Below are 13114 nucleotides of genomic sequence, written 5' to 3' on the forward strand. Positions count from 1 at the left end.
AAAGAAACGTTGCCACTCAACTCCGCTGGACCCCTTAAAGAACCCCCACCCATTTTTCCAAATCCCCGGGGTCCCTCTCGTCCTCTCATCTTCCTTCCCCACTCCAAACGGTTCTTCCTATCTCCTTTTCCCCTTTCCCCGCAATTATTCCTTAAAGGGCCAAGATGCTAAAACCCCAAACTCAATAAGTCCTTCCTCAACCCCGTTGCAGGGGCAACCTGAGGTCACCCCGTTCTTGCGAGCCGGCCCGGCTCCAGGCGTCTAGGTTCGTCCCACTAATGGTCTGGTCCCTCCGGCCACAGGGCGGATGAGAGGGCTTCGATCCAACCCAGGACGCGCCTCCGCCAAGGCCGGGTCCATTAGCTCCCGCACCGCATCCTGCCTTCCCTCCCCCAGTCTCCGCTGGGAAACTGAGGACGGGCTGTCCTTGGGGCGCCAGGCCCAGGCCCTTCCCCTGCTGCCTTCCAGTTAGCGCCTGCATCTGCCCATTTTCCAGTCCCATCCATGAAGGTTTAATCTGGTTTAATTCTCAGTACTGCCCCTGAGATTCCGCCTCTGCCCCTCCCCCTGACATCTGGGACATCTGGGCCGTGGAGAAGGGAAGTCTGTCACCTCTCCCATAAAAGTCTGTTCACACCTTGTAAATCCCTTTGAGGTGCTGGGATGAAAGAGAAGAGGAGGCACTAGGGATTCCCACCCCCATTCTCTCCGGCCTTTGGCGCTTTCTCTGTAGCTACAGAGAAGGCGGGGCGTCTTGCAGGGGGGCCCTTGGGGATACGTTCCCCTTACACAAGAGCACCCAGGCTCCCAGGACAGAGAGATACAGGTGAGCCCAGGAGAGCTTTGGGAGCCCACACTGGGACTGATGTCTCTGCTGGGACCTGGCCCCACCTGCTGGTGGCTTCTGAGCTAGAAAATGTCTGATTGCAGTTGGGCAACTGAACCCAGTGAGTTTAGTGGCTCGTCTGAAATGGGGGCTCAGCCTAGCAAAGTTCTGAGTTCACCTCTGCTCAGAGACACAAATTGGAATTGGGGTTCAACCCAGGTCAGCACCACGGTGGGGATAGGGTCTCAAACTGAGGCCAGAGGCTTAACCAGAAGGATTAGAAACCCAGTAAGGGGTCAGGTCCAATCTGGAGTCAGGACTAGTCCAGATCGGTGGCCTAAACCAGAGATTAAGCCTCAGTGTGTGGTGTGGGGGACGAGGGGATGTCAGAATTTCAGGCTGAAGTTGGGACTCAACTTGCAGGGGGAGTTCACCTGGGGTCAGAGTTCAGCCCGGAGTCCGGTCTAGCCTGTAATCTGGGGATGGGGCTCCAATTGCCTCACTCTGGAATAAAAGGCTTAACCTAAGGCTGGGGTCTCAGCCTGAGGTCATAGGTCATCCTGGGGTCAAACTTTAACCAGAGGCCAGCTTTAGGCCTCTCTGTGGACCAGGAAGATTAGGAAAACAGGTCAGGCCTGAACAGATGCGTGTGTTTACCAAAAGCCTGAGCTCTGGCTGGGAGCCACATCCCTGAGGCAAGAAGAGGAAGTCCGTCCTTGGCGATACTGGGAAATGTAGTTTATTTAATGCCTTGTTGCCCTTGTCTGCTCCCACTGCATTCTGGGTAATGTAGTCCCGGACCGTTAAGACTGGGTGGAGAAATTCCGCTTCAAGGGCCGGATATCAGATCCATGACAATTGGTTAGATAAACTGCTCATTAAATCACATCCTGGACAATCTTTATAGCGATTGGTGAGAGTGAGCGCGGGGGTTAAGCGTTGTCGGCACTCCCATTCGGAACTGGTGCTGTCCATCGGGTGTCGTAAGTAGGCGGCCTTGCGGAGAGGCAATTGTTGATTGGCTGGCAGACTGGAAATTCCGAAGCACCGGGTCCCGCCGTGCGGCGATTGGCTCATCGGTGGGCGGGCTTGGGCGCCAGAGGCGGAGTCGGGGAGGCGGTGGCTCCAGAGATGGCAGTGAGCGAGAGGAGGGGGCTCGGCCGCGGGAGGTGGGGGCAGCGGCTACTTGTGCTGTTGCTGTTGGGCGGCTGCTCCGGGCGCATCCACCGGCTGGCGCTGACGGTGAGGCCCGCCGCGTGAGGGTCTGGGGTTGGGGGCGCAACTTTGTCTCGGAGAAGCCCCCTGGCTTGGAGTGGTCTCGTCCGCCCTCCCCCGCCCCCGACGCGGGATGGAGTGGTCCGGCGCCCCCCGTTTCCGGGCCCGGAGTGGTCTTGTCCCGGGATCCCCTTCCGTCCTCCGGATGGAGTTGCCGGGCCCGCATCGCTAGGGTCGGGCCCCTCCCTTCGGGGGCGTGGCTCCATCTCTTGGGGACTACACCCCCTCCCCCCCCGGTTGGGTCTTAGTCCTTTAAATTCTTGGAATCACTTTTGGGGCGCTAAAGACCCTGAAGCCGCACAGCGGGGTCCTGGGGGGAGGGGCTATAGAGTGGGGTCCTCGGGGCACTTAATGGGATTGGGGGGGTTCCGTTGAAATGTTGCTGGGAGCTCAACTGGAATCTAAAAGTTCTTCCGGAAGGTGGCCAGGCCCTCCGAGGTGAATAACTGTTCTCTGGGTTGTGCTTATCCCAGTGGGGGGACTTCCACGTGCCCCAGGATCTCTGTTCCTGGGTTCAGAAGAGAAGTCGGAGAATGCAGGACCACCCTTTCCCTGCAGGGAGGAAGTCCCTCTCAACTTTCTCTTGTCATCCTCCGGGCCTTTCCTAAACAGAGGGGTACCAGGAGGCCCTTCGGGGGATCCTCGTGCCAGACTCCTGGGGCTGGGCAGAGGTCTGAACTGCCTCTGCCTCCTTGGTCTCCGGCAGGGGGAGAAGCGAGCAGACATCCAGCTGAACAACTTCGGTTTCTACACCAACGGCTCCCTGGAGGTGGAGTTGAGCCTCCTGCGGCTGGGCCTCCGGGAGGCAGAAGAGAAGTCCCTGCTGGTGAGGGACCTTGAGGAGTTTGCTAAAGGAGAGCAGGATGCAATCCCCTGGTTCTGGGTTCCCAGCTCTGCCTCTACCCATGTAATCTTGTGCAAGTCCCGTGATCTCTCTGAGCCTGTTTCCTCATCTGTAACTGGGAATACTGATGTCTTAAACAGGATGTGCTAGGCACTTTTCTTAAGACGTGGGGGACAGGCAGGGCGCGGTGGCTCGGGCTTTGTAGTCCTAGCACTTTGGGAGGCCAAGGTGGGAGGATTGCCTGAGGCCAGGAGTTCAAGACCAGCCTGGGCAACACAGTGAGAACCCCCGTCTCTACAAAAAGTTTTTAAAATTAGCCAGGCATGGTGAGGTGTGCCTGTAGTCCCAACCAGTCGGGAGGCTGAGGTGAGAGGATCGTTTGGACCCGGGAGTTCGAGGCTGCAGTGAGCTATGATCCTGCCACTGTATTCCAGCTTGAGAAACAGAATGAGGTCCACCCACCACCCCAACTCTGAAAAAAAAAAGAGAGAGTGTGTGGGATCTAGCACACATTAGGTGTTCAGTAAATGTGAGGTTAGGTTTCTATTGCTACTGAAAGGGATAGCTGGGAGTTCTCTACTGTCCCTCACACCCTCCCCTTTTTTTTCCATCCACCAGGTGGGGTTCAGTCTCAGCCGGGTTCGATCTGGCAGAGTTCACTCCTATTCAGTGAGTGGAGGGAATGGGGAAGATGGGAGAAGGGGCTGGAGGGAGGGGGTGGGGTCTGTCCTCTGCACCTGTAACCCAAAGGCCCCTGTTCTTTCTCAGAGGCAGGAGCAGGAAGAGCCCCTGGGTGGACAGGGAGGGAGACAGGGTGGAGCTGGGCCAGGGGAGGAGTAACCAAGACTCCCTCCTCCCCACCCGCCTAGACCCGGGATTTCCAGGACTGCCCTCTCCAGAAAAACAGTAGCAGCTTCCTGGTCCTGTTCCTCATCAACACCAAGGATCTGCAGTGAGTTGGGGACCGGGGGATCGTTCAGATCCTTCCTCTGCGTTTCCCTGTGTGATGCCCACAGGCACCTGGGCTGATCAGGTGGGATGAGAAGCAGAGAGAGAACACCACTTACTTTTTAGTTTTGCCTTCAAGTCTTCTGATTATTGGAAGGAAGGAGAGAGGGACTCAGAGGATGTTGGTGTCTCAGGGCAGAAGGCCCGGATACAGAGGGCTGTTGTGAGAAGGAATAACAATTGTTCGCACTTGTTGAGTGCTTCTGGTTTGCCAGGCCGTGTCCTGGAGCTTTAACACATTAACTCATCGATTCCTTATCCTGTGATCTGCTCTTCAGATGAGAAAACTGAGTCCCAGGAACTGGGATTTGGAGCCAGGCAGCCTGGGGCCAGGGTCTGACAAAACCATGTTGCTTTTCTGTAGACAAAATGCTTTATTTTTAAATAATATACTTAGGGCCGGGCAATGGCTCAGGCATGTAATCCCAGCACTTTGGGAGGCCAACGTAAACGGATTGCTTGGGCCCGGGAATTGTAGACCAGCCTGGGCAACATGGCAAAACGTTGTCTTTACCAACAAAAAATATACAGGAATTAGCCAGGCAGGGTGGTGCACGCCTGTAGTCCCAGCTACTCTGGAAGCTGAGGTGAGAGGATCGCCTGAGCTGGGGAGGTGGAGGTTGCAGTGAGCCAAGATTGCACTGCTGTACTCCAGCCTTGATGACAGATCAAGAGCCTGTCTATTATCATTATTATTATTATACAGTGGGGTTGGCCACAGTGGCTCATACCATTAATTCCAGTGCTTTGGGAGGCTGGCTGAGCCAGGAGAATCACTTGAAGCCAGGAAAACAAGACCAGCCTGGGCAACATAGGGAGACCCCGTCTCTATAGAAAATTTAAAAATTAGCCAAGCACGGTGGTGGTACGTGCCTGTGGTCCCATCTACTCCGGAGGCTGAGGTGGGAGAACTGCCTGATGCTAGGAATCTGAGGCTGCAGTGAGCTGCGACTGTACCACAGCGCTCCAGCCTGGGCGACAGAGCGAGACCCTGTCTCTAAAGAAAAGAGAAAAAGAGTAGATTGATGTCATGGGAAATGACAAATAATTGCTGGTGCAGGCAGCACAGGAAGGCGGTCGCCGTCTTGACCAGTGGGAACCAAAGGCTGAAACTCAGTGATAGCTGACTCAGCTGGACCCCCGCCCCGCAAGAGGGTGCCAGAGGCCACTGAGTCCTTTGCCTGGGCTTGTGTGCCTGAGCCAGGTTCGGCCCCCCAGCCTCATGCCGCACCCCACCCTCCCTGCAGGGTCCAGGTGCGGAAGTATGGAGAGCAGAAGAAGTTGTTTATCTTTCCCGGGCTCCTCCCCGAAGCGCCCTCCGAACCAGGGCTCCCAAAGCCACAGGCCACAGTCCCCCGCAAGGTGGATGGCGGTGAGTCAGGCTGGCTGTGCCGGCAGGGGTGGATGGGCAGGTCCGCCCTGTGCACCCCCCATCCCATTTTCCTGCCGCCCCTCTATCCATCCATCTCTTGAAATCACTGCCTGGTCTCTTACAGGAGGGACCGCTGCAGCCAGCAAGCCCAAGTCCACACCCGCAGTGCCTCAGGTTTCAGGGAGGTGGGGCGGGAGGGAAGATGGCACACCCAGGGCCCTGCGGGGACCCAGAGCCAGCTGATGGAGGGGCTCTGTCCCTTCAGGGTCCTAGCGGGAAGGACAAGGAGCTGGTGTTAGGCCTGAGCCACCTCAACAACTCCTATAACTTCAGTGTGAGTGTCTGCAGCGCCTGAGGCCCTACCGTCACCCCAGAGTACGGGACCCCCAGGCTGATCACTCCTGCGGCCCTACCGTCACCCCAGAGCACAGGACCCCCAGGCTGATCCCTCCTGCGGCCCTACCGTCACCCCAGAGCACGGGACCCCCAGGCTGATCCCTCCTGCGGCCCTACCGTCACCCCAGAGCACGGGACCCCCAGGCTGAGCCCTCCTGCAGCCCTACTGTGTCCCCAGAGCACGGGACCCCCAGGCTGAGCCCTCCTGCGGCCCTACCGTCACCCCAGAGCACGGGACCCCCAGGCTGAGCCCTCCTGCGGCCCTACCGTCACCCCAGAGCACGGGACCCCCAGGCTGATCCCTCCTGCGGCCCTACCGTCACCCCAGAGCACGGGACCCCCAGGCTGAGCCCTCCTGCGGCCCTACTGTGTCCCCAGAGCATGGGACCCCCAGGCTGAGCCCTCCTGCAGCCCTACTGTGTCCCCAGAGCACGGGACCCCCAGGCTGAGCCCTCCTGCAGCCCTACGGTCGTCCCAGAGCACAGGACCCCCAAGCTGACTGTCGCCCCAGACCACAGGACCCCCAGGCTGAGCCCTCCTCTCTCCCCCGCCCAGTTCCACGTGGTGGTCGGCTCTCAGGCGGAAGAAGGCCAGTACAGCCTGAACTTCCACAACTGCAACAATTCAGTGCCGGGAAAGGAGCATCCATTCGACATCACGGTGAGCGGAGGGGAGGACAGCAGGGCCAGGGAGCACCCACTGCGGGCCTGGAGCACCACACCCCACTTAGCTTCTCCCAGCTCTCCCGGATGCGGAGTAGGAGCTGTTATACCCATTTGGGAGATGGGGCCAACTGAGGCTCAGAGTGGATGAGTGGCCCAGTAGAAAGTGGGAGAGCAGGAGACCCCCACTCGCTGCTCTCCCAGGCCAGAGGTCAGGCTGTGCCGCTGCCACCGCCGCCCACCACTGTCCCCTCCCCAGGTGATGATCCGGGAGAAGAACCCCGATGGCTTCCTGTCGGCGGCGGAGATGCCCCTTTTCAAGCTGTACCTGGTCATGTCCGCCTGCTTCCTGGCCGCCGGCATCTTCTGGGTGTCCGTCCTCTGCAGGAACATGTAATGCCCCTGCCCCTGGGGGTCCCCCCTGTCCCTTCACCAGACCCCCATCCCTATGCCCTGCTGGTGCCCCCCACCCCATCTCTCCCTGACCCTCCCACCAGGTATAGCGTCTTCAAGATCCACTGGCTCATGGCGGCCTTGGCCTTCACCAAGAGCATCTCTCTCCTCTTCCACAGCGTGAGAGTCTTGCACCGGGGGGCAGCGGGGGGTGGGCCGGGAGGAAGAGACCATCTGGGCCATCCCCCAAATCTCTGCAGACCCGGGGCTTGTGGGAGGGCCATCCACCAGCTCTCCACGTGTCCACCCATTTTACCAGTGTGGCCAGCCGCCCGTCCCCTCTGTCCGCCAGTCCTGCTGGGCAGCTCTGTCCGTCACTGTCCCTTGGTTCAGCTGTGACCGTCCGTCTCATTGATTGTCCAACCATTCACCCTTCCAACTGTGACCGTTCCCTCCATTTTTTCAGCCCCAATTACCAGTTTTGAGTCCCACCCACCGTCCTCATTATTCACCTTTCTGACCACCCATCTGATGGTGACGGTCTGTGTTCCTAATCCTGCCCCCACCACCACCACCAGCCTCCCACCCCTCCGTGTGCCTCACTGTCCGTCTGTCCGTCCACCCCCAGATCAACTACTACTTCATCAACAGCCAGGGCCACCCCATCGAAGGCCTTGCCGTCATGCACTACATCACCCGCCTGTGAGTGCGCCCGCTCTGCCTGGCAGCTGGGGGGAGGCGGGCAGGGGAGGGCGGGCCCCCCACCTCATCATCACACCGTCCCCTGCCCCCCCAGGCTGAAGGGTGCTCTTCTCTTCATCACCATCGCCCTGATCGGCTCAGGCTGGGCCTTCATCAAGTGCGTCCTGTCGGATAAGGAGAAGAAAGTCTTTGGGATCGTGATCTCCATGCAGGTGCAGATGGAGCGGCCTCCGGAGCAGGGTGGGGAGGGCTGCACAGGGCGGTGGGGCAGAGGGGAGCGCGCCGGGCAGTGCCCACCCACCCCCGCCACCTGCGCAGGTCCTGGCCAACGTGGCCTACATCGTCATCGAGTCCCGCGAGGAGGGCGCCAGCGACTACGTGCTGTGGAAGGAGATTTTGTTCCTGGTGGATCTCATCTGCTGCGGCGCCATCCTGTTCCCCGTAGTCTGGTGAGGACCCTGCCCCCGGCTGAGGCCCTGCCCTGTGCACATGGGCGATGTCTGTGCTGACCGCACCCTGTGTCCTCCACTTGTCCCAGGTCCATCCGGCATCTCCAGGATGCGTCTGGCACAGACGGGAAGGGTGAGGCCCTGCACCTGTGGGCCCTCTGCTCATGGCCCTCTTCCTGGCCCAGGCCCTTCTTTCTGCCTCTTGGATGCCCTTCCTGGCCTCTCTGCCCAGCCCCCAGGCCTCTGCCTCCCTGGACGCCCCAGTCTGGCCTCTCTTCCCCCCCAGATGCCTCTATCTGGCCTCTCCGCCCCATTGGGGGGCCCTTCCCTCCTCTCTGATCTCCCCCTTCGGCCTTTCTGCCCCACCTAATGTCCCTCCAGACTTTCTGCTCCACCTAATGTCCCCTCTAGACTTCTGCCGCACCTAATGTCCCCTCTAGACTTTCTGCTCGTTGGACACTCCCTCAGATGTTCTGTTTGTCCCCTCTCCCAGCCCCCAGCCCCCAGCCCCCTTGCCTCCCTCCCACCTTCAGTCTCCCCTGACCCCCCTCTCTGTGCCCACCCTCAGTGGCGGTGAACCTGGCCAAGCTGAAGCTGTTCCGGCATTACTATGTCATGGTAGGAGCCCGCCTCGCTCACGGGGGGTTTAGGGCGATTACCGACCTGCTGCACGCCCACCCCAGCCCCTCGGCCGCTGCCCCATCCCGAGGCCCCCACCCAGACGCCCCAGCCCGTGGTCCATCAATCCAGCCCCACGCCTGCCCGCGCCCCTGCAGTCCTGGCCCCACACCTGCCCGCGCCCCTGCAGTCCAGCCCCACGCCTGCTTGCACCCCTGCAGGTCATCTGCTATGTCTACTTCACCCGCATCATCGCCATCCTGCTGCAGGTGGCTGTCCCCTTTCAGTGGCAGTGGCTATACCAGGTGAGCCTGAGGCCCGGGTGGGACAGGAGGGCAGCCGCGGTGAGGGGGGCATGAGCCTGACACCCCCACTCTGTCCTGTCCCCCAGCTCTTGGTGGAGGGCTCCACCCTGGCCTTCTTCGTGCTCACGGGCTACAAGTTCCAGCCCACAGGGGACAACCCGTACCTGCAGCTGCCCCAGGAGGACGAGGAGGATGTTCAGATGGAGCAAGTGTGAGCCGGGCACCATGGCAGGGCTGGTGGCTCTAGGGGCGGAGTAGGGGGCGGGCAGCTCTCAGGGCAGGGTGGGCAGGGGGGAGGGACTGTAGCAGCCCTAGGGACAGTGTTAGGGCAGAGCCTGCTGTTGAGGAGGGATGGAGGGGAGATGGGGGCAGCCAGGGCAGCTGTGCAGGTGGAGACTGGACAGCTGTGGAGTGCCTAAGGCCAGGCTGAGCTGGGGGTGGGGTTAGGGCCGCTAGGGCGACACCCAGGGCTGCTCTGGGGGCGGGGTGGGCGGGGCCTAGGTAGTTGGGGGTAGAATGGGTGGGGCCTGGGCTACTGTGGGGGTGAGGTGGGTGGGGCCTGAGTGGTTCAGGGTAGGGTGGGCGGGGCCAGGGCTGCTGTGGCGGGGGCGGGGCCTAGGTGATTGGGGTAGAAGAGTAGGGCCTGGGCTGCCGTAGGGGGTGGGTGGGCGGCGCCTGCTGCCCTGCAGCGCTGGACGCCTCCTTGCTGTCTGCCCCCAGAATGACCGACTCTGGGTTCCGGGAAGGCCTCTCCAAAGTCAACAAAACAGCCAGCGGGCGGGAACTGTTATGATCACCTCCACATCTCAGACCAAAGGATCCTTCTCCCCCAGCATTTCTACTCCTGCCCTTCTTCCACAGCGTATGTGGGGAGGTGGAGGGGGTCCATGTGGACCAGGCGCCCAGCTCCCCGGGACCCCGGTTCCCGGACAAGCCCATTTGGAAGAAGAGTCCCTTCCTCCCCCCAAGTATTGGGCAGCCCTGTCCTCACTCCGGGACCACCCCTCCCTTCCAGCTATATGTACAATAATGACCAATCTGTTTGGCTACGCCGGTGTCTTGCCTTTTTGGGGGCTGGGGTCTACACGGAGGTTGTGTTTACAATGTAGAAACCTGTTTTCGCTGTGTGTGTGGGGCGCAGAGGGTCCGTGTCTTTGCACATTCAATAAATACTTATTTAGTAACAGCTGCATGCAGGGCCCAAAGCCAGGCGTTGGGACGGAGCAGTCTCCAAGACCCACCTGGTCCCAGCCCTTGAGGGGCTCCCAGTGCCCAGGGTGGGGGTCAGGCAGAGGGACATGTCACCTGGCAGGGCCATCACTGGACCATCAGCGCCGTGTCGGGGACTGCACCGGGCCCTGACCCAGCCGTGGGGGTCAGGAGAGGTCGGTAGAAACGTGGTGGAAGAGCTCATGCCCCGATGAGGGAACCGCAGGCATGAAAGCTGGGGGCAAGGGGAAAACGGGGATTTGAAGACACCCAAGTGGCTCAGGCTACAGAGGAAAAGAAGGAATAGGCCGGGTGTGGTGGCTTACGCCTGTAATCCCAGCACTTTGGGAGGCCAAGGCAGACAGATCGTTTGAGGTCAGGAGTTCGAGACCAGCCTGGTCAACATGATGAAACCCTGTCTCTACTAAAAATACAAAACTTAGCTGGGCCTGGTGGCAGGCGCCTGTAATTCCAGCTTACTCAGGAGCCTGAAATGGGAGAATCGCTTGAGCCAGGGAGGCAGAGGTTGCAATGAGCAGAGATCGCACCACTGCACTCCAGCCTGGGCAACAGAACAAGACTCCATCTTTTTTTTTTTTTTTTTTTTTTTTTTTTTTTTTGAGACGGAGCCTCACTCTGTAGCCCAGGCTGGAGTGCAGTGGCCGGATCTCAGCTCACTGCAAGCTCCGCCTCCCGGGTTCACGCCATTCTCCGGCCTCAGCCTCCCAGGTAGCTGGGACTACAGGCGCCCGCCACCTTGCCCGGCTAGTTTTTTGTATTTCTTAGTAGAGACGGGGTTTCACCGTGTTAGCCAGGATGGTCTCGATCTCCTGACCTCGTGATCCGCCCGTCTCGGCCTCCCAAAGTGCTGGGATTACAGGCTTGAGCCACCGCGCCCGGCCGACTCCATCTCAAAAACAATAATGATAGAAGCTAACCAGGCACAGTGACAAGTGCCTGTAGTAGTTCCAGCTACTCGGGAGGGCAATGCAGGAGTATCGCTCAAGCCCAGGAGTTAAAGCCCAGCTGGGGCAACAAGCAAGACCCCATCTCAAGAAAAGAAAAAATAATATGAGGTAACACAGAGTGATTGCTATGCCACACTGTATATTAAGGCTTCTGTGGATTTTAATTTGTTAAAAAGCCTGTGAGGCACAGAGAGGATAAGAAACCTCCCTGAGGTCACACAGCTAATGAGTGAATGGGAGACTCTGGGCTCAAAGCCAGACACCGACTGTGTGCATTGCTGCTCTGTAGCTAGACTCCCTGGGACCAAACCTCTCAGCCTGTTAGCATTTGCTGTGTGACCCTGGATTACTGGCTTACCCTCTCTGTTTCCTCGCATATAACATGGGGCCTCCTAAGTGTTGAGTATCACATACAATAAGAGGTGTCTGGCTTGGCACAGCGCCCAGCTGCACAGCCTGGCCTGACTTCTAGGGAACCAGCCCTGAATCTTGAGGGGCAACCGTGGAATTAGAGATCCACTTGTGCACACAGTTAAGGGTAGGCTCCCAAGATGGGCTCTCCACCCCCGACTCACCTGCCCTTCAACTAGAGCACCCAGAATGCCTTTTGAAGCTCAGAGAAGCCTTCCTCGCTGGAGACCACAAGCATGGGACAGAGGCAGGGAACGGGGCTGGGGTGAAGGTTTCCTGTAAGCAGAAACAAATATAGCTGGGGCCCAGATGAATAAATAGCCCGGTCAGACAAAGAAGGAAGTGGGAGGCATTGCAGACTGGGGAAGTTACATGAACACGGCGGGGAAGGCTGGGATGGCCCCCAAGGCTGGAGGGGGCAGGAGGAGGGTGAGAGAAGCTGGCAGAGGCCTAAGGACAGGCAGGCACAAGGGGCTTCATCCAGGGGTCCACAGGAGCCATAGAGGAATTTAAAGCAGGGAGGAGCACGGCCAGAGAGACGGCATGTGCCTGCTGCGGTCAGCTGAGTCATACGTCCCCTCAAAGATGGGCACATCCAGCCGGCGTGGTGGCTCACACCTGTAATCCCAGCTCTTTGGGAGGCCTAGGCAGACGGATCACACGTCAGGAGTTTGAGACCAGCCTGGGCAACACGGTGAAACCCCATCTGTACTAAAAATACAAAAATTAGCTGGGCATGGTGGTGGGCACCTGTAATCCCAGCTACTCAGGAGGCTGAGGCAGGAGAACCACCTGAATCCAGGAGGCGGAGGTTGTGGTGAGCTGAAATCGCACCACTGCACTCCAGCCTGGGTGACAGAGCGAGAGACCTGTCTCAAAAAAAAAAAAAAAAAAAAAAAAAAAAAAAAAAAAAAGATGTGCATGTCCAAATCCCCAAGGCCTGTGGATATATGTTCTATCACACAGCAAAAGGGACTTTGTGCGTGGGATTAAGGCTATTAAAATGTGTGTGTGTGTGTGTGCAGGGTGGGGGGGTATCTCGGATTATCTGGATATGCCCAATATCATCACAAGGGTCTTTATAAGAGGGAGGTGGAGGCCGGGTATGGTGGCTTATGCCTGTAATCCCAGCATTTTGGGAAGCCAAGGATCACCTGAGGTTGTGAGTTTGAAACCAGGCTGGCCAACATGGTGAAACCCTGTCTCTACTAAAAATACAAAATATTAGCTGGGCATGGTGGTACACGCCTGTAATCCCAGCTACTTGGGAGGCTGAGGCAGGATAATCGCTTGAACCTGGGAGGCGGAGGTTGCAGTGCGCGAGATCACGCCATTGTACTCCAGCCTGGGCAACAAGAGTGAAACTCTGTCTCAAAAAATAAAAAATAAAAAAAATAAGAGCCAGGTGGGAGGGTCAGAGTTAGAGAAGGAGACACAGTGACAGAGGCAGAGGCTGCAGTGATTGCAAGGAAGGGGCCACAAGCCAAGGAATGTAGGCGGTTGCTAGACGCTGAAAAAGGCAAGGAAATGGGTTCACCTGTTTCCTCCAGAAAGGAACGCAGTCCTGTTGACACCTTGATTTTAGACGTCTGACCTCCAGAACTGTAAGAAAATAAACATGTTGTTTTAAGCCACCGAGCTTGCAGTCATCTTTTGCTGCAGCAGTTAAGAATTCA

The 13114-nt window shown here is 58.5% G+C and overlaps 2 protein-coding genes across 2 annotated transcripts in view; one reads left to right on the top strand and one right to left on the bottom strand.

Moving 5' to 3' along the window:
• TRIP10 (thyroid hormone receptor interactor 10) overlaps positions 1 to 13114 on the bottom strand; it is a 550254-nt gene that overhangs the window by 12581 nt on the left and 524559 nt on the right. The window lies entirely within an intron of this gene.
• GPR108 (G protein-coupled receptor 108) lies at positions 1898 to 9899 on the top strand. Its single transcript, XM_050770400.1, has 18 exons — positions 1898 to 2068; positions 2808 to 2927; positions 3564 to 3614; positions 3815 to 3897; positions 5201 to 5325; positions 5450 to 5499; positions 5591 to 5659; positions 6277 to 6381; positions 6643 to 6776; positions 6881 to 6956; positions 7405 to 7478; positions 7573 to 7690; positions 7797 to 7927; positions 8017 to 8060; positions 8496 to 8545; positions 8767 to 8850; positions 8937 to 9061; positions 9571 to 9899. The coding sequence occupies exons 1-18, from the start codon at positions 1958 to 1960 to the stop codon at positions 9641 to 9643; spliced, it is 1623 nt and encodes a 540-aa protein (XP_050626357.1). The 5' UTR covers positions 1898 to 1957; the 3' UTR covers positions 9644 to 9899.

The sequence above is a fragment of the Macaca thibetana genome, chromosome 19, assembly GCF_024542745.1.
Source record: "Macaca thibetana thibetana isolate TM-01 chromosome 19, ASM2454274v1, whole genome shotgun sequence".
NCBI classification, from domain to species: Eukaryota; Metazoa; Chordata; class Mammalia; order Primates; family Cercopithecidae; genus Macaca; species Macaca thibetana.